Source organism: Silene latifolia, chromosome 1 (genome assembly GCF_048544455.1).
Source record: "Silene latifolia isolate original U9 population chromosome 1, ASM4854445v1, whole genome shotgun sequence".
Lineage (NCBI taxonomy): Eukaryota > Viridiplantae > Streptophyta > Magnoliopsida > Caryophyllales > Caryophyllaceae > Silene > Silene latifolia.
This window is the reverse complement of record NC_133526.1, coordinates 28,076,305-28,098,009: the sequence shown is the minus strand read 5'-3', so window position 1 is coordinate 28,098,009 and position 21,705 is coordinate 28,076,305. Positions and strand designations below refer to the sequence as shown.

The following is a 21,705-nucleotide window of genomic DNA, read 5'->3' as shown; positions in this document are numbered from 1 at the left end:
TACTTATATTATTAATTCATTTTAGCTTGCATTGAGTTACTTTTGTTTTGATAGGGTATCTTAGTATATTTAATGTATGAAATTTTAATTTCTGATAAACTGTTGTATAAAAGACTAATTGAATTTATACAACCCTTAAAACATGAAAACCGTAAATTGAATTGATCGTAGTATGTTATTGTATTAAATCACTAAAGTATTACACTAGAAACAGAACAACCCGTGAATTTCACGGGTCAAAAAACTAGTTATAATCTTAAATTCATAAGAAATATATTATACTATACAGCCTAAGCCTTTGGTTAATAGTAGTGGAGTACTACTTGAAAAATACTGCCTGAGATTAATATATAAGCCGCAAGCCAAAATCTATAGTATTATATTAGTAAAAGCCACCATAATTAATTATCCGGTACCAAAAATAACGGTATCCGTTGTTAAACTTTATTATAATGAAAAAAATCTGAACAAAGGAGCCCTTCGAGGGATCCCTTTACGGCTCCTCTTTCCGAAACTCTTCCTTTTCCCTTCTTCAACAATGGCGTCAGCCTCTTTCTTTTTTGCCGCTATTGTCGGCCTCTTTCTAAAGCTTCTTTTCTTTCTCACTGTCACACCTTCCATACTAATACTAATTCCTCCAACCCTAAAACCTTTTTCAGAACATGTCCCCAAACTCGAGGAGCTCCATTTACAACCAATTGAGAAAAATCTCACTTGTCCGGGTTTTACCGTCTTCGAAAATATTGCCCCACATCTCATACATCCCGGTATTTTTCCTTTCCTTTTATCCTCCTTCCTTGATTTCGGGAAATATACATACCCGGAATTAACCTTGTAAGAACACACCCCATTAACCAACTCCAACAGCTCCGGAATCTTTGAGACATCATTGGTTGCATATCCATATTTTCGCGAACAAGAATTCGCCTGTAATATGCGATGTTCTTTGTGGTTGGTTTCTACTTCTGTTTTTGTCAAACTCTTACCTCCACAATCAAAGCAAAAGTAAGCCCGGTAATTTGGGTCTTTACCCTTTCCGGTTATAAAATTCGCATTGATCATATCATCGACTTTTTGTTGAAAGTTCAGGTTTGTATCCATTATTTTCTCAATTATTATAATTATTACTAGTATTATATTTGTTACTTAGAGATAGTAGTTTTGTTGTTGGGTGATGGAGAAGAAATAAGAAATAAGAAAGCAGTAAAGTTTATTATTATTATTATTATTTTGTTTTTGTTTTTGTTTTTGTTTTTGTTTTTGTTTTTGTTGAAGAAGAAGAAGAACAAGAAGTAAGAAAGAACAAAGAAGCAGAGTTTTTGATAATCTATAAAATATAATTAAAAGGCTATCCTAAAATGACTAATAAACGCCACGTAGACAAAGCCACGTAGGATCCAAAAATGCCACGTAAATGTGAGCATCAAAACTCATTGCCACGTAATTGTCTTATTTTATAGATTTAATTCTTTTTTCTATAAATTAATTTAATTTATGTAACTCTTACAAATCTATAAAATATAATTAAAAGGCTACCCTAAAATGACTAATAAACGCCACGTAGACAAAGTCACGTAGGATCCAAAAATGCCACGTAAATGTGAGCATCAAAACTCATTGCCACGTAATTGTCTTATTTTATAGATTTAATTCTTTTTTCTATAAATTAATTTAATTTATGTAACCCTTACAAATTTACATCAAAATTTCATAATCTATAATCAATATTGACATTTTAATTGAACTTTTGTAATAAAAATATGTTAATAAATGTCATAATTTATAATTAAAATTGACATTTTAATTGAAATTTTGGTAATAAAACATGTTAATAAATTTAAACTTTTCATATTACTTAACATGCACCCACCATTTTTGTTAACACTTTTTCCAATTTAATTCATTATTTTAATTAAACATTATAATAAATTGATTAAAACTCTTCATAATACTTAACCTTCACCAAATTAATTAAAACTAGTTTTGAAACCCGTGAAAAATCACGGGTCCTATACAAATTTCTTTTTTTTGTTAATACTACTTGTATAAAACAGATTTTGATTTGGAAACCTTACAGACGATAAAATAGAATGGAAATTATGAGAATGAACATAGTAACACAGTAATATAAACAATAATAATAATATGACATAGTGGGGAGGCACTGTATTTGTCGTTAAAATGTGGGTCTTTGTAAGAGCTACGAAAAACAAAATTTAATCATGAGTAACTCTTCTTCTTCTCCTCTATAACAACCTAATAAATTAATGGGATTTAAGCATTTAATAAAGAGTTTTTTTGAATGTATATGCTGAACGGATGACGTTGCTCATGCTCTGATAATTCATGATTTATGCTAACTCGTAAATTCAGTAATGTTTTGCATTCTCAATTCGTCATACTCAAATTAAATAGTCTAATTACATGTACATAGACATAAGTTGATTGAAGTTGTTTATATAGAAATCAATTATTAATATTTATACTTGGGTTATGTATTATGTAACTTCAAAATATTGGCGCTCCGGAGATTGAGGACTTTCTTAACCGCCAATTTACCAAAGGCGGTCTAGTTTTTCTCCTTCAATAGGTAAAAGAAAAATAGCCTAACAAAGTGAATGAAGTAAGACTAATATAGTAATTAAATACATTGAATACGTGTCTCTTCATTTCAAATTTAATTTTCATTTGATGGTTTTTGTTTTCTCTTGTAAGAATTATCCGTCAATGTTGTGTTGATACTATTACTACAACTAAAAGGCCAAGAATAACTAATAGGCTAAAACCCTTAGCATAATTATTGGAACAAAAATAGATAGGCTAATATCAATTAAATGATCCAACGGCATAAAAATACGTCCTCAATATGGTGATTACTCCATTCAAGAGCTTCAGATTTGATCGTCCATATGAACACATCCTCCAACATCAAATATCGCATTAACTGATATTGAACTAATATATGAAATTAAAAAATTGATAATTCTTAAATTGTATTTTGTACTCACCGATTGTCATGTATTAATAATTAAAATAGAAAATCTCCCAAAAAAAGAAATTACAAGAAACAACCTCTTAAAAAATCCACATACTTGTCGATTGTCATTTGGACGTATTCATCTCCAAGTATGTCATGCTCCTAAAAATTCAATCAATTTGAACAAATTAGTATTATGCCAAAATCAATTGTACACGAAATACAAGATTGCATAAGATATACCAAGTATATGCAAAACATTATTAAATGAGTTTTGTATTAATAATTAAAATAGAAAAATCTGCCAAAAAAAGAAATTCCTAAAAAAAAAAAATGAGAAACATCATGCTACCTCTTAAAAAATTCACATACTTGTTGATTGTCATTTTCACGTATTGATATCCAAGTATGTCATGCTCCTGAAAATTCAATCAATTGTACAAATTAGTATTATGCCAAAATCAATTGTACACGAAATATAAAATTGCATAGATATATCGAGTATATTTAAAATATTATGAAATGAGTTTGACCAATATAGTAAAATCTTATAATGGAAAAGAGAATATGAGAAAACCGAATGAACTGTAGGCTGATAAAAATTTATAATAAAAATGCATGTCTATTGTTGTGCTCATGGAATAAACATTATCATCTCAAGACAAAAAAAAAAGTAGTAATTAAGAAGTCATAATATCATCAAAAGTTTCAAGGTAAACTAAAAATATGAATCATTATAAAGGAACTTGAGAAATGTGATATGGAGAATGAAGATGAAAAGTATGGTTAAATGCTTGTGGTGAATTGAATAAAGTATTGAAGTGGAAGAAGATAAAAAGTTTATTTTCTTCTTTAATTTTTTCTAATATTGTAATTGTTAGAATAAATATTATGGGAGATAAAAGAAAATAATTATGATATAACGGGACTTGTAATATGGCTTCTTGAAATCATGTGGTTATATCACATGTCATTTAAAAATGTACTCAATGTTAGCCTTTTATATTACTATTATTATATAGATTTTAAAGAAATAAATAAATGTATACTTTAATTTTACGAGTTGTGTTAATATGAAAAATTTCAACCGATTCACTAATTTTTATGTTCTCTTCCAAAAATTTCAATTAAAATGTGAAATATAATTGTAAATTATGAAACTTTTATGTGAATTTTGGTAAGTTACATCTTTTTTTAGTTTTTTTTAGCTCATCAAATCTTTAATATATACATTTAATTTAAGAATATTAATGATGTCTTTTGATTTTCTTTATTTGTATGTTACACAATATGTAATGACATATTTGTAAGCACTTTTAGTAATCATTTTTTTATAAAGAATTATATCAAATAACCAATAATCTAATAATAATTAATAAATAATAATTAAATAATCAATAAAAATGAATAGAAATTAATGGGGTTTAAAATATCATGTGGAATTAAATTAAATGCTAATGCCTTGTGGAATTAAATTAAATGCTTTAGTCTAGCCTTTTAACTATATTGTATAGATTTCTTCCTATCTAATTATTTTTTGTAATATAATATGTTAATAAATTGATTAGATTTTTTTATACTACTTAATACCCATAATTTTCATTAACATTTTTCCCTATTTAATTCACCTCTTGAGTTGCTCAGCAATCAATTATGTAATTTAATAATACCACAAAATAAATTAAAAATAAAATTAAAATATGGGAGTCTATGGTTGTGTGATGGCTATAAAACCTATAATACTTATGATAGTTTCTATTCACAATATTTATTTAAAATCTATTGCTTATTTGCCCATGAGTTTCTAAGTTGTGGATTATATTTTATGGTTTAATTTATTTATTTGATTATAGAGAGCATATTGAGTATTATTATTGAGTATTGTTGTTGTTATGCCCAATAAAATATATTTTAATTTGTTATGTTATTGGTTTTATAAATCCTTTGATTTATATTTAAATTCATGTTTTCCATTTGGTTTAATTTCAATGATTTATATGTGACAATGTTGATTCGTTTGTGAAGTTTTTGGCATGTTGATTTTTTACCTTTTGGTCAATATATTTTTTATATGAATTTTAAAGAATTGTGAAATGTATGTGAATGCAGATAATACAAAGCATCACGTGGGTAATCTGAAGAGAGAAGAAATACAAAAGGCACGAAACTGAGGTAAAATCTATCTATACAATATGATTAAAGGGCAACTTAAAACATTTTATTTTAATTCACATGTCATTTTTATAGAGGTTAATACTAATTCATCTATATTAATTACTTAATTATTTATTTTTATACAATATTATAAAAAGGCAAAACTATGTATTAAAAAGTTAATTATCTCCAAAATTGTCACATGCTTATAAGTACCAAAAAAATTAAAAAAAATAGTAGTTGTAATCACTAAAAAACTGATATAAACTCTTTATTTTCCTCTCATAAATTTGGTTATTAATCTACCTATTTATTTAACTTTAATTCCATAAGATAATTAAAAAGCAAGCGATACAATCTACCATTATTATTCTGCTTGTCATATTTTAATTTCGGAAGATAATTTCTAAACCATTCTCATGCAAAGTAGATTGTGTAAACTAATAATAATAATAATAATAATAATAATAATAATAATAATAATAATAATAATAATAATAATAATAATAATAATAATAATAATAATAATAAGAGTTGTGTTTAGAGAGAAATTTTCTCTCTCTAGAAAAGGCGATCTCCATTGTTGCTCGTCCTTCTAGCTCGCATGGCTCGCGGAAGAGGTCGACCCCCCAAAGGAAGACCGCCATTGGATAGCTCGTCTCAATCCGCTCCTTCTCATACCACTTTCATGGATAATTCTGATCAATCCTCAGAGAATTGTCAAACCCAGGTGAATTCTCCTCGTTCCCCTGTTCTTCTCAGTGATTTTGTTGATACTGCGGTTCATAATTCTGTGCGTAAAACTCACTCTTCCCCTACTCCTTCTGCAACTTTAGTGGTTAATACTTCTTCTATTGCTCCAAATTCCGCCATTGTTGCGAACAATTTGAGCTCTACTAAGGAATCCCCTGTTATTGTAACTGATACGGTTGTCTCTGCTAGTGCTACTGTTACTGACACCCCTGTTGTCGTTGAACCTGTTGTTGTTACTAATGTTGCCCCTAATTCTGAGGACCCTGTTGTTACGTCAAAACCAAACCTAGGTTTTGGGGAAAACAACCCTAGGAAATGGAATGATGTTGTTAAAGGACCTAGTCAATTGGGTATGTCCTTATTCTTTGATGAACATAGCAAGAACTCTACTGAAATTGAGGTCAATCTTGAGGATTTCCAAGGGGAATTGGATTATTGGAAGTATACTTTAATGGGGAACTTCCTTGGGTCTAAGCCTAACCTAAAGCAAGTTCAAGATTTTGCCCAAAAAGCTTGGAAGCAGATTGCTTCTCCAGTAGTCCAATACTACAGGAAGGGGTGGTTCAGCTTCAGGTTCACCACTCAAGAGGATATGAACAATGTTCTTAGGGAGGGTCCTTGGAAACTGGGATCAAGATCTCTCATTCTAAAGCAATGGTATCCTAACTTCTCTATGGAAATGGATAAGGTCTCCACTGTTCCTATTTGGGTCTTGTTTCCTGACTTGGAACCATTTCTCTGGTCTGAATCTGTGCTAAGCAAGATGGCTAGCAAGATTGGGAAACCTCTATTTGCTGATCTCAATACCACTTGTAAGACTAAACTGTCCTTTGCAAGAATCCTTGTTGAGGCTGATGTTTCTGCCACTTTACCTGATGAAATTGTTCTAAATACACCTTTTCATGGCCAAACTGTTCAGAGAATCATCTATGAATGGCTTCCTTTCCACTGTTCAGGGTGTGGGAAGTTAGGGCATAAACTCAGCAGCTGTAAATGGCACCAACCTACTAGTAGTGATCCTAAAAAGGTGTATAAGGCTAAGCCCTCTACTAACCCTATCCCCCCTAGTGTACCACAGCCCGAGGTTGAGTTGGGCTCAGTATGCCATGAGCTAGGTGGTACCTCAGATGGTCAGATAGAGGCTGCTACTCCTGAGCATGTCCAGGATCAATCAGTGCATCTAGCTGGTTCCTCACATGTTCTGGGTGATGGCTCCTCTTCCCTGACTACTGAAATGCACTCAGAATGCCATGTGCTAGGCTCACACTCCCCTCAGCATGCTGGTAGCCCTAGGGTGGTGGATAGGAGGTCTCAAATTGCCAAGAAGAGAGACTGTACTGAGGCTGAACACAGTGATAACCATAGTGATGCTCCTCTTACTGAGAACAGATTTGATTCTCTTAGTGTTAATAATGTGCACTCTGATGCTACTTTAGTGGATAAGGAGCCCCCTGATAAAATTTCTCATGAAGATCAGCTCCTGGAACATTAGAGGGTGTAATGACCCTCTCAAGCAACAAGAGATCAGAGATTTCTTGTGGAGTAATAAGCTAGATATTCTTGGTGTTTTGGAAACTAGAGTAAAAAAGAAGAATGCTGATAATATCATCAAAAATAAATTCAGCAATTATAGTGTGATTTGCAATTATGACTGTCATTATAATGGCAGGATCTGGCTCATCTTTAACCCTGTTACTGTTACTGTTAAGCCTATTCTCTCCCATGCACAGTTCATTCACTGTGCCATTAATCATCATGCTACTTCTCAGAATTTCTTTCTTACTATGGTTTATGGTAGTAATGATCCTAAAATAAGGGAGGATCTTTGGACTGCTCTTTCTTCCATTCAGCATTCTGTTACAAGCTTGGTCCTCCTGGGGGATTTCAATGTGATCAGGGATGTTAGTGAAAAGATAAGTCCCACTCCTCCTAACCTGGATGATATCCTAGCTTTCAATACTTGCCTCTTTAACTGTAGATTGGATGATATGAGGGGATCTGGATGTGAATATACCTGGACTAACAAGCAAGATGACAGTTCCAGAACTTGGTCAAAGCTGGATAGGGCTTTAGCTAACCCTGACTGGTTCAACCAATTCCCTACCACTTATGCTAATTTTTTCTTTCTTTGGTATATCCGATCACTCTCTGTCATCTGGTAACAGTATTTGATGATCCTCCTTTAAAGTCCAGATTTAGCTTCCTTAATTGCTGGACTACCCATGCCTCTTATAGGGATCTTGTCACCCAGGCATGGCACCTCCCTGTTCAGGGTACTGCTATGTTTAAGCTCTTTGGAAAGCTAAAGAATGTTAGAGTCAGCTTATTTGGCCTTCATAAGCAAAATTATAGTGACATTTCCAATAGAGTGGTGGTAGCTAAGGCTGCTCTTTTGGATTGTCAAGCCATCCTGCAATCTTGCCCTCTTTCTCCTGATCTTATTCACAAGGAAAAGCAGTTGTTGATTGACTATAATACTCTTAAGCAAGCTGAAATGAGCTTCTTAAAGCAAAAAGCAAAAGTTGACAATATTAAACATGGTGATTGCTCCTCTAAATACTTTTTCTCTAGACTGCAGGAGAGGAAAACTCAACAAATCATTGGCAAGATTGTTGATAGACATGGAACTGATAGGATTGGGTTGTCTGATGTAGCTGAGGGCTTTGTTGATTATTACTCCCATCTCTTGGACTCTACTACTCCCACTTCTCATTTGGATACTTCCCTAATTCATCAGGGCTCCTGTGTCTCCCCTGAGGACTCTGCTAGTCTTATTAAACCTGTCTCTCTGGATGAAATTAAAGCTGCTTTGTTTAGCATTGGTTCTGACAAGAGCCCTAGACCTGATGGTTTCTCCTCAGGTTTCTTTAAGGATTCCTGGGAGCTTATCAGCTCTGACTTTTGCAAAGCTGTGTTAAACTTCTTCAAAACTGGTAAAATGAGTAAGCAAGCTAATTCTACTTTGCTCACTCTCATTCCCAAAAAGAAAATTAGTAACTCGTGACTCGATTTGGACCTATATCTTCTTTGCACCATTATATATAAAACCATTAGTAAGATTCGGTCAATGAGGCTTAAGCCTATCCTCCCTTCCCTTGTGGGGCCCGAGGCAGTGTTGTTTTTGTCCAAGGGAGAAGTATCTTTGAAAACATTATGCTTTCTCAATCCCTTGTAAGGAACTATTCCAGGAAATTCCTTACTCCTAGGGCTTTAATCAAAATTAATATTCATAAAGCTTTTGACTCCTTGCAATGGGACTTCATCCTCAATATGCTTCATGCCTTGAAGCTCCCCACTGCTTTTATTCACTGGATTATGGGGTGTATTTCTGGTTCTTGGTTTTCCATTAAAATCAATGGTTCTACCCATGGTTTTTTCAAAGGTAAGAGTGGTCTTAGGCAAGGAGACCCACTCTCTCCCTATCTCTTTGTGCTCAGTATGGAGATTTTATCCAGACACTTAAGAAAGTTAGATTCCAAGCCTCAGGTCAGTCTACATCCTAAGTGTGCAAAAGTTAAGCTCACTCATTTAGTCTTTGCTGATGATTTGATGCTCTTTACTCGAGGGGATGTACCTTCTGTCACTGGTGCTATGGATATTATTAATGATTTTGCTTCCTGGTCTACATGCTAATACTACTAAGACTGAAATTTATTTTGGTGGAGTCACTCCCTCTGTCAAAGCTCAGATACTGCAGGCCACTGGGTTTACTGAGGGTCATTTCCCATTCAGATATCTTGGGATCCCTCTCAACTCTACTAAGAATTCTGTGGAAGTTTATGGTACTCTTATTACCAAGATTCAAAACTCCCTACTTCACTGGTCTAACACTTTCCTCTCTTATGCTGGCAGAATCCAAATTCTTAACTCTGTTATCTTTGGGCTAGCTAACTTTTGGTGTGCTACTGCTCTACTTCCTAAGACTATTCTGAAAAGAATAAATAAAATTTGCAAGGATTACTTCTGGAATGTTGCACCTGGTGCAAGAAAACTTGTCTTCCATTCCTGGAAATGCATTTGCAGGCCTGGGGATGAAGGTGGGTTCAATATTAAGGAATTGCTCTCTTGGAATAAAGCACTGTTGGCTAAATGGCTTTGGGTGCTTGATCATGACTCGAAGGAATTGGGCTCGGTGGAATCGAGCTTACACTTTCCCCGATAGCTCCATTTGGCATCTTAGCATTAAGGATAGAAACTCGAAAGCCATGCGGCCTTATCACGATCAAAGATGAAATCCTGGCTAGAACAGTTCCATTTTCTGCTGCACTTTGTGGTGGCGAGTTGGTTTACCCATGGTACATTCAAACTTGGTTTGGCTTATGATGTAGTTCGGTTACATGGCCCTATTCTTCCCTGGTTTAAAGCTTTCTGAGTCCTGTTTGTTTTACCCAAGCACGTAGTAGTAATGCTACTTACTCTTGCTATGAGGAAGCTTCCCTCTTGTGGATCTTGTGGCCAAAAGAGGAATGGTCATTGTTAACAGGTGCATCCTCTGTAAGCAAATGTCTGAGTCTCATAGACATCTATTCTTCAGATGCCTTTACTCTCAACAAATCTGGCAGGGGCTTGTGCATTGGATGGCTTTGCCTACTCGAAGTAATGCTCTTGATACTGAGCTCACCTGGATGGTTCAATCTAGAGGCAGACATCATTGGAAGCATCAATGGAGAAAGAGCGCTTTTGTTGCTATCTATCATATTTGGAAAGAAAGGAATGGCAGACTTTTCAGTGGGCATGAAACTCAACCTGTTACTCTTGTTGAACAAATTAAACATGTTGTAAAACTTAGGCTGTTAGCTAGTAACTCTCAGGCTTGCATTGAGGATTAATAGTTTGTTTGTTTACCCTCTTGGGTAACTAGTGGATAGCTTTGTAAGTTTTTATCCTCTTGTTAATAAAATGAGGTATATCTTCTTGCAAAAAAAAAAAAAAAAATAATAATAATAACAATAATAATAATAATAAAGCAAACCTTTCACATTCCATTTCTCCTTACACCATATTTATGTCTATATTAGACTTCATAATACTGAGAAAAATCTATAACTCTATCATCTAAATAAAAAATCTATAATCTATAAATCTAATTAAAAGGCAAGCCAAACTATCTACCATAATCTATATGTCATATTTAATTACATACGATAATATCTTAAACCACTCTTGTATAAAGTAGATTTTGTAAATAAAAATTATAATTATTAGTAATCAATCAAACCTTATACATTCCATTTCTCCTTACTCCTTATTTATGTTTATATTAAATTTCATAATAATGAAAAAAAATGATGGTCAAAACTCAAAAGTCATGAACCTTGATTCATATTTATACTTATATTAAATTTGATAATAATGAAAAAATGATGCTCAAAAGTCATAAACGCATCCTCAATTGTTTATATATTTTTGTTGGAAGGCAAAATTTATAAAACAAAATTTTCTCATCCCTATTGTTCGTAGAACTAAATGTGTCACTAATCTTCCTATGATTCTATTCTAATTAAGGTAAATGTATTAAGGTTTTAGATTATTAACTAATTTATTTCTTTTTTAGTGCAAGTTCCATTGGTACGAAGTTTTGATCACATTTTTCAACTTCATCGTATGTATTTGTTTTGTTCTCATTTAGGGTCTACCAAGATTTGTGGTGTTGACCTATTCAAAGGTTAACATACTTACATCTCTAAGACTTCATTCATATTCCCTCTTTCTTTCTCTATTTAAGAGGAAGTTTAAGTTAATAACGATAATATTGTATAAAACAAATTCCACTATTTTGTTGGTTAATTCGCACTAATTAATGAGTTACTTTTTTATAGGGACGATTCATTAGAGAAAGAAGATTATATGTAGAAGTAAAATATTAGGATTGCTTAAAGAACTATATATTAAAAACTAAGTGTAAGATTGACGACATCAACGTGAATGAGTAATAGTTTTTTAGTTTTTTTTTTTCAACTGTATTTTTTATTTTGGTGTTTGTTGATTTTTATTTTTCATCATTTTACCTTTGAAAAAATACACTCTTTAATTTATAGACTTTGATCTTTATGTTAACATGTCAATGCCCGTATTTTTAGTACACAATCTATTATGAAATATTCATAAGGTAATCTTACTATGTGATTTGATATTTTATAAAGTCTCAATTACTAGAAATACTAAAAATATCACACTAAAAACAAAATATCCCGTGAAATTCACGGACCACAAAACTAATTAGTAGTCAATAAGAGGAACTTATATAGTAAGTAGTAGTTAGCATATGTTAGCCAGTCAGAGATACTCCCTAAAACATATAATTAGTAAAGAAATCCATAATTAGTAACCCAGTGAAACAAGAGTATCATTGTTGTCAGTTGTCACTTTCAATTACAAAGAAAAGAAATCAGGGTATCACTATTCAATCTCCTTGTATGGATTGCCTATTTTCTTAGCCAAGTACGGACTAGATTAACTTGTGTGATTCATGGTCGGTTGCCTGGTCGTAATTCTTTGAATACCTTTGGTTCTACTAATGATTTGTTTTCACAACAGTTACCACTTTCTGTTTTAGACAACTCATGATGATAAAAATTGGATTCGTGCCTGGCATCTTTGTAAAATTTAACTGTATATCCATATTACTGAATAGTCTAGATTATTATTACACCACTTTGACACTTTTTTATACAGCTTCTAATTTGATTTACAGGTTATGACCCTCAATATGGGTCTTCCGGTTGTTGTTGTTGTTGTTGTTGTTGTTGATAATGAAGAAAAAATAACAGTATAAAACAGTAGAGTTTGATGATTAGTAGTAAATGAGTGTGAAATCAGAGGTGAAACTTATATAGTTTATAATATGTAAGTCAGTCCTGTTGTTGTTGATGATGCAAAAGAGAGTAATTTTAGAAAAGAAATCAGAGTATTACCTAATAACTCACATCAAAACCCATAATTAGTAACTAGTGAGTTTCTTGTCACTGTCAATTCCAAAGAAAACCCCATTATTTGAGGTTTTTAGAAGGCGTTTTATGTTCTACTAGTGGCAAATCCAATGTTTTTAGAAGTCGTTCTATGTTCAAATTACGACACACTGATAGGTATATTAAGTTTACAGCTACCAACATCTGACACTCGTTATTTTCCCGCCTTTGAGGCGCATGGGTAATGTTGTTGCTGTACGTATATAGAAGTATAAAACTATAGTTTATCTCTGCTTTATTTATGTTTCCGTCATCATATAGGAGCCACTAAGACTGCAAGTTGCTGTACATTCAGGCTTCAGCTAAGTTGTATGGACAACATGTCTTAGCTTAGAAAACTAGAGAGCATTGATCAAACAAGGGTGAAGGGTTTCACCCTGAAGTCACCTAATTAACCTACTGTGAACATTATCATGCCGTCCTTGAGAAAGCTTAGAACATTATCAATGTTTACTCTAATGCCTGAACATTATCAATGTTTGTGTGTAGAATATGCTGTGCTTATATAGAATATGTTTACTCTTAATTAGCATACGTTCAGTTGATTTGCGTCCTAAGCTCCTCGTACTATTTGTTGTTGGGCTGCTGCAAAATTTACGTCACATGTGTCATTTGTGATTTTTTTGCTAACCATGTCTTGGTCTTTAAGTGCAGATTAACCTGTGTGATTCATGGTCTGGGCTTCACTTGAGTCCCCTAATATCCCTTCTACATCTGCCTATCAAAGAAATAGACAGTATCAGTCAAAATGATGGCCACCCTTCAGGCATCTGGGTATCAGATAATTAGTTTCTCGGGCTAATTCTTTTGATACCTTGGGATCTACTAGTGATTGTTTTTATACCAAAATGAGGGAGCTTTTATCTGTACGAAGGACAGCCAGCCGGAGTGTAGTTAGAGCAATGTTAGAACATTTCACTGAGAAAGCTACTATTAAATTATTCATGCTTGCTCAATATGAGCTTTTATCTTTTGGGTCTTATTACTGAAGGCACAGGTATAGCTGCCAAGGTTCGGGAATTAATCTCGAAGACGATGCCCTGTAGAAGTTGAGAAGATAATTGGAAGAGGTAGTGGTTTTGTTACTGTTGAGATTCCGTTCACTCCTCGTGCGAAGGGTGTGTTGGAACTTTCGTTGGAAGAGCTCGGCAACTTGGTAAGTCAACGAGACTATGAGCTACAAATAGAATATGAACTTGTTTTTTTTTTTTTTTTTTTTTAATGAAAACACAATCTGTTCAACTAATTCATATTATTTTCAATGTGTTTGCTACTTGTATTACCTTCAGTCAGTCTTTTATTTCTCTTCAATGACTTAGTTACTCGGATATGACAAGTAAAATTCGATCACAGGTTGAAAATTAATCTTTTATTAGCCGCGCTTATATTCTCATTGTGTATGCAACTTGGTCTGCAAAAGCAAATGTTTATTTTTGTTGGGTTGAAAGGTTATTTGAATGGTGGATGAGAACACAGAAACTGTTGGCGGTGGCGTTGGTGGAGGCACCACTGGAAATAAGATGCCCACCTTGGAGGAGTATGTAACAAATCTGACGAAGCTTGCAGACGAGGTGGGTTGGGTGTTAAGACTCGTGTTATTATTGCTATTTCCTAATAGGAGCATGTTAAACATGTACTCCTTCAGATTCAAAGAGTGTCACCACTTTTACTTCTATGCTTAAATGAGCAGTTAGGAAGGTCTCCAATTGTGTATCTTTGCTTGTAGTGCATTGGAGCCACCACTCTTGATGAATACAGGAAACATATCGAGAAAGATCCTGCACTAGACACAAGGTTTCAGCCTGTGAAAGTGCCGGAAGCAACAGCAGATGAAACCATACAAATTCTACATCATAAGCTTCGCTACACTGACGAATCCCTGGAGGCGGCAGCACAGCTTTATAACCAGTATATCAGGTTTGCCTTTGTTGCCCTTTCGCCTGCCTCAGTTGCATGCCAAATATGGCAGACATGTACTCTCTCTCCAACCCAAAATGTTCCTCCTATTTTCAAGAAAATATTGTAAAGATGGTGATGATTAACATTCCGTAAAAATTTCAAGAATTAATATATAGGACGGAAAATACGTATACATCACTTTCCATATAATAAAATAATAAATAAACACGTTTTAATAACCATAAGAAAAACAGGTAAATTGGACATTCCATATTTCCATTATTAATCCAATGATCCAAGTGAGCCCTAACATCAGTGTCAGTATATATAAATACGAGCATATAATTTGTTTTGGGTGCTGATTTTCGCAGTACATATTTTACTCATTATAGTACACTTTTGACAATTTTACCTCTCTCATTTCCCCTTCTTCCCCTTCTCCCCTTGTACTACATAGAGAGAAAAAAAACCATTAAATCACGAATTGATCTCATAATCAAACATTTGCCGTATAATTAAAGTGTTCATTCTTTGCAATCTATCTAACATTGAATTATGTGTACCAATTGGATTTAATTTGGAGGATGGAATTCCATGGAGGGCCACCAATAACTTGTTTGTTCGTGGAGTTTCATCCATTAAGAACTTGGTCGCCACACCCAATCTCACATTTGCGCACCTGCCGCCGTACACTTCCAAGAATGCCGACGGTCGGCCACCCATGTGCCGTCCTTGGCACCAGCCATACTCCTCCAACACCACTGCCCAATAATCAATATCTAACATTTAAAACCCTAAATTTTAACTAAAACAAAAAAAAAACATAAGAAAAAATACTGGTATGATAATAATTTGCAACCAACGAATCTAATACATGTTATACACTCAAATTATCATTTATAATTGACTAAAATTGATTAATTTGAAAGGTTATAAGATTATGAATTGAAAGAATTAGGGTAAGAGATTTTTTTAATTAGGGGCATGCTAATGAAAATTATTGTGCAAAAAGTACTGTATTGAGAAAATACATACTGCGAAATAAATTACGTTTGTTTTTATACTCCATCCTATTCTAAATAACTCTCCCTATTTCCTTTTTCGTCTATTCACAATAATCTTCTTATTTTCTTATTTGGCAAACTTTTATACTTATTTAATCACCTCACCTCACAACAATACCCACAATACTCATACTTTATCTTATTTTAATCACTTTATCCCATAATAATACTTATTTTAATCACATTACCTCACAACAGTACTTATTTTAATCACATAATACCTTCCCTTTCTCTAATCTCCTACTCCACACAAATACTTTACCATATAATATTCCCTTCCTTAATTCTTGTGCCCCTTAAATGGGAGGGTTATTTGGAATTGGAGTGAGTATATACATTGAGCTTGAAAACCTGACCGAAAAGATCGTGTGAGCTAGATTTCCGCCACCTTCCAGGAGAAGTAGAGAAAATTACCGAGTATGCAAATCTGATCTTCTCTCTCATCTTTGGTTTTATTTTTTTATTTTTTTTTATTTTTTTCCGTCTCTCAATCTTTTTATTTATATTCATTTTGCATTCTCAATTTTACACATTAATTTCTTGGTAACTCGCTTGAAATTTCTGTGTAAAACCGTTTAACAATAAATTAGCTTAAAACCATAGATTTAAATGTTGAAATTTTGGCAACGAAGATTTAAATTTCTAGCTCCATTGCTAGTTCTAATTAGAATTCCACACCTACATATGATTCTTATACTCCTATTTTTGGTTTTTGGTTTTCTCATGTATTATGAGTTATGACTATGGGTGATAGATTATGAGACGAGACAGTTCGTGAGCAACTCGGTCAGCACATGCAAATTCGGCTCGAGAGCTTAACGAGTCAAGCCGAGCTAACGTCGGCTCGGCTCGAAAAGCTCTTGAACGGCTCAAACCTGCGTGATTTGTATTAGGAAGGAATAAGAGAAAGATATGGTAAATTAGAATATACCATATATCTTATTCTTTCCTAATATTTTGATAAGATATGACTCGTTTTCTTTAAAAAAAAAAAAAAATCGGCATTTATCAAGCATATATCCTTGTACGAAGTATCATATATAGTTCTCAATGATTTGTCAAATCACAAAATCTCATTGAAGACGGCACGTATCCGTCACTTTCAAGTGACGGATACCATTTTCTCTCACAAATGACCCAAATAGAGGAGAGAGGGAAGCACATGGGGGTGTCCCCACCTTGTCCCCCTATCCGTTTTGTGAGTGGCATTACCCGTCATTTGCTCTGACCCGTCTTCAGCAAGACTAACTGTTGTCAAATACTGTACTTTTATTTACGGAGCATTACATTCAAGCCTTATTATTGATAATATCAAAAGAAATGAATTAAAGCTCGCAAGCTTGATAATGAACACAAGTTTTCAAGCTCGGTTAAGCTAGAGCTCGAGTTTTGCTTCATGAGCACTAGCCAACTAGCCGAGTAAGGCCAAGCCCGGGCTCAGCTCGGCTCATTATCAGTTTATCACCCCTAGTTAATTATGAGCATGGGCCATCTCCGCCGGCTCAATTTAGATGTCAAAACGGCTTTTTTAAACGGAATTGTTAAAGGCGCATTTGGTTTAATGAGCATATGATTTTGCGCTTCTCTATTCGTGTAAAACCGTTTTGAAGCAGTACTTGTGTATTCATTATTTGTAAAGAATTTTTCTTTTGTTTGGTGGTATATAATTATATATGCAATGAAACTAAGTCTTGAAAATGTAATGTTTGTATTAAATTTGGGCTTATTAACAAGATTTTTTTTTTTTTTTTTTTGTCTATGTATGAATATAAAGGATTGAAAGAAGAATAATATAATCTCTAGTCTCTCCAATAATGGATGATAAACTACGCCCCCCAACTGCATTACCGGGAGAATTACTACCTTGGCTGATCTACACACATGGCGATGCCAAATCGAAGAAGGTACAAACATTCAGCACATCACCCTTTAACAACAAATCCTACCTCAGAAGTGTTCCCGAAATGCGAGGCAAGTTGATACAGGCTGCACATCTCGGCTGGTTATTGCTGCGAGATGAAAGGCTTGAGGATCCTGATAACTACTCATTTACACTTTGGAACCCCTTCACCTTGAAATCAATACAACTACCCCCGTTAAATTTCCATGATGAAGGACCTGGTCATATGAGATTTGCTTTGACATCATCCCCTTCCCCTTGTGGTGAAAATATCATCAATAATTGCTTTGCTTTCTTATTCTTCAGAGGCTGGGCTTTTTGCTGCCAGCTTCATCCGAGAAGACGGGATGTTCCTGGTTGGGTTTCTGAAAGAGTTGAAGTTGAAGGTGAGTCAGCTGCCTTGTTAAGTGTGGTTACGCTCAACGGGGTCCTCTATGGTTGTGCCTGTACTCTACCATTCACGGAAACGTTGTCTGGTATGCATTAAAGTTGCAGATGATGGTTCAAACTCGTTCACAATAAAGTCGTTGCCATTAATAAGCATGCCTCAAAACCCGCTCATGCTTATGCTATGCTCTACCTTTATGGTTGAATCATGTGGTAGTATTTATGTTGTGAAAGTAGGGACCCGTCATTATGATGGTGTCCATAGACTCCAAATTTTTGAGTTGGACTTGCAGAAAGGAAGTTGGGTTGAGGTCAAGTGTTTGGGTGACCGTGCATTTCTTCTAGTTGAAGATGGCTGTACTTGGTGGCCTGCTTCCACAGGCACCGTCAAAGGGAATTGCGTCTACTTTTTTCGGTCACAGTATGTACAAGAGGCGGTGGTTTGCTACAGTCTAAATGATTGTAGTTCTACCTTTTTACCCTGCCCAAAGTTGCTTAACCCTCGCAGCTATTGGCCTGTTTGGGTGACACCCCAACATAACAGGTTTGTGAACAACAATTCTTGCTACCGTTGATTGCATCATTTTGTTAACGAATGCAATAACGTGTCTTTCACTGGTGGTTACAGGATTTCAGCGAGACTACAAAGTGAAAAGTCCTGTGAAGTTGAAGCTGAAGCTGTTAGTACCACGGAGTGCAAATCAGTATTTCAAGTCGAGGAGAAAAAGCAAGAAAACAACCTGTATAAGCTTCCCCTCCACATCATAGAACTAACTTCAAAATATATGCATTTGTTTGACTACTGGAGTTTCCGTTGCACTAGCAAGATTATTCAATCTGCCACACCGATGCCTCAATGGAAAAAGAATAATGTGTTCCCCTTGTTGATGGTTTTCGAGGATGAGAGCGGACTATGTCAAATAATGGACCCTTGTCGTGAAGACTCAAGTTTCTGCAATTTCGAAGCTCAGGACTTCTTTGACATTAAATTCTCCAAGAATGGGTGGCTACTCATTTACGATGGTAAATCTATACAGTTCCTCAATCCCTTCACTAGAGAGAAGAGGTATCTCCCTCATCCTCCTACACGTCATTTTCTGACGATTGGATTCTCGTCGTACCCAAGTTGTTCCTCATGTTTGACTGTCGCTATCAACTTTAGTGACGGAGTTATCATCAACTACTTGCAGTTTGAGGACAAGGAATGGAATTCATGCCACTTTGGCAACAACCAAGATGGTCGGTTTTGTCCTGGTTTTGCTAGTCCCATGTATTATGCAGGTGGATTTTACTTTTTAGATGAGGATACAGGAAACCTTGGAGTATTCCAACTTGGAGATGGAGATCCACGGTGGACAGTATATGGTAGACCATTTGTCCGAGCTGGTGGGTTTCATTCTAGCTATCTAGTCGAGTGTGGTGGGGATCTCATTTCGGTGTTCATCGGGAAAAAAGGATGTTGGGTTCAAGTCTTCAGATTCAATTTCTTGAACAAGAAATGGTTTCGAGCCAAAGACCTTGGAAATCATATCTTGTTTATAAGCCATAATTCATGTTTCTCCGAGGAGGTTTCTAAAGTGAACAGAATGAGGAATCGGATATACCTCCCGTGGCTTAAAGGAAACAATATCGTCTACTACTCATTAGAGACCCAAAAATATCATGTTGATGGTAGTGAAGATGAGTATAAGGATTTCTTTTTTATGAAACAGCCATATAGGTGTTGTTGGATTTAGGCATCATTTACTCGGCAGCTATTAGTAATGTAGAATTGTGTGACAATACTTGCAATGAGGCCCTCCTATCTTGATGACCAAGTTCATAAAGCTTAAAAGGAAACAATTATGTTAAAGGAACAATTGTGTATTAATTTTGTTGAATTTAAGATCTCAATTCTAATCAGAACAATCATTGCGATTTGTTTTTATAGTTTAGAGAAATATAACAATGTGGACATTATGTGGTCTTTATTTTCGATTGCTAATGATATCACCCATCCCGAAATTCATCTTGGAGTCAATAACATTAAAATCAACAAGTTTATCTTAGGTTGAGTGAGAATGGAAAGTATTTCCCAAATAATGCGTCTTATTAGTGAATTATTAGTGAATTGTGACCGTCTCTTCAAAAAGACCTCTCACAGCCCCTCCCCACTTAACTTATCTCCAATCCAAAAAAAAAAAGTTGTCATTCCCTAAAAAAAAAATGGGACTTATATTAGGTTTATTTCATCACAATAATCCATCGTATTGGTGGTCTGCAATAATAACGTCATCCTATCAATAATCTCAATTAAATCCAACCTAAGCATCATACCTTCTAATAACGAACCAAATGATATTTTTTTATGTTTATGTATATCAAATAAACCAAGTACTTGATTCATCACTTGAAAATATTACATATAAACATCACATATACCAGCTAGGTTGTCCAAAAACTATCAAATATTCCAATATAAACTTAAAAAAAATATCTATGTTCCGGGTGTAATTCCAGAGCAGATATTCGTTACCACCCTTGGCTTGTAGAATAATGTCTTTGGTTGGATTCTTCTTTTCTTTATCGTTCCTCTCGGCCTCTCCTGCATCAATGAACGAACTGAGGGCTTGGCTTTGCGCCAAGCGTACTCACTCCGACGCTCAAGTCAGTAAACTTAAAGGATTAAGTTGTATGTTATTTAGAGCGATATATTGTAGAGAGATGAGGAAGATAATACCAGTTTATGTGTGATATTAGGTTTAGTTGTGGATTAGTTGGATCCTTTCCTCAATGAAGGTTGAGGAGTATTTATAGGCTTTCACCTTTTGTCACGTAGTGGCCAAGTGGCCAAGTGGCTATCAGGTGGAAAGACCGTTCTACCCTCGGCCGATGGACCTATGGCGGGCGGCCGAGGGTCTGGATGTGAGTACGCGGATATGTGCCCTACGGCTAGTTGTCGGCCGTGACCCAGGTGACAGCCGATGGGTCTGCGATCGGCTAGGCCCACTAAGTCGTTGACTTCTTTGTGGATATCTTTGACCTTGCTCGGTGTGTTGACTTGGTCGGTGGTGCGAGAATATGCCCCATCAATTTGCCCCAGCCGTAGTCTATGCCGTGGTATGGGCTCCGATGTATCTTGAGCATATATTCTCGCACTAAGTAAATTTCGCAAATTTTTTCAGATCGGTGTCTTCTTGTGTATCGGCGGGGCTCTTGTTAGGCCGTACCATATGCCATATCCCCCCTCCACATGGATGCGTGAAGGGTATCCGATGTGGAAAAGAACAAGACGCTGGCCGAGACCAGGGTGAGAGTCTTAGGTTGAATTTGATTGCCCCCGGCCGGTGCTTCCTGGCTTGGTTGATCGGTAGCCGGCGGAGACTAGATACCTAGGAATTTGTTTGAGGGGGATGAACAGTCGAAGAGATGTGAATAGGCGTGTTGAAGACGCTTGGTCACTGTTGCATTGATTGACATTCAACTGTTGCGACGATTGACATCCCGCGGTTGCATGCTTGACACGTGTGTGTTCGCTGATTGGTTGACGCTTCATGGGCTGTGCCCTGATTGGTCCTTCTTCATGGGCTTTTCTCTATAAATAGGGCAGTTATTCCGTGATTT

General features: G+C 35.1%; 2 protein-coding genes across 2 annotated transcripts; both read left to right on the top strand.

Moving 5' to 3' along the window:
- Window positions 1-5,819: 5,819 nt before the first annotated feature.
- LOC141642767 (uncharacterized) lies at window positions 5,820-8,888 on the top strand. The gene is made up of 3 exons (XM_074451696.1): window positions 5,820-7,298; window positions 7,357-8,015; window positions 8,120-8,888. The coding sequence occupies exons 1-3, from the start codon at window positions 5,820-5,822 to the stop codon at window positions 8,886-8,888; spliced, it is 2,907 nt and encodes a 968-aa protein (XP_074307797.1).
- Window positions 8,889-16,145: 7,257 nt separating this feature from the next.
- On the top strand, window positions 16,146-20,068 carry LOC141601944 (F-box protein At3g56470-like). The gene is made up of 3 exons (XM_074422252.1): window positions 16,146-16,232; window positions 17,590-18,646; window positions 18,731-20,068. Exons 2-3 carry the CDS (start codon window positions 18,150-18,152, stop codon window positions 19,836-19,838), a joined length of 1,605 nt encoding a protein of 534 aa, XP_074278353.1. The 5' UTR covers window positions 16,146-16,232; window positions 17,590-18,149; the 3' UTR covers window positions 19,839-20,068.
- Window positions 20,069-21,705: the final 1,637 nt, after the last annotated feature.

Bases quoted from the DNA above. Each gene is read 5' to 3' on its own strand.
- LOC141642767 (XM_074451696.1), top strand. From the start codon at position 5,820: ATGGATAATTCTGATCAATCCTCAGAGAATTGTCAAACCCAGGTGAAT. The intron at 7,299-7,356 runs GTGCACTCTGAT...TTTCTCATGAAG, and splicing joins ATTCTCTTAGTGTTAATAAT to ATCAGCTCCTGGAACATTAG. The intron at 8,016-8,119 runs GTATATCCGATC...TGCCTCTTATAG, and splicing joins GCTAATTTTTTCTTTCTTTG to GGATCTTGTCACCCAGGCAT.
- LOC141601944 (XM_074422252.1), top strand. From the start codon at position 18,150: ATGGTTGTGCCTGTACTCTACCATTCACGGAAACGTTGTCTGGTATGC. The intron at 18,647-18,730 runs GTTTGTGAACAA...TGGTGGTTACAG, and splicing joins GTGACACCCCAACATAACAG to GATTTCAGCGAGACTACAAA.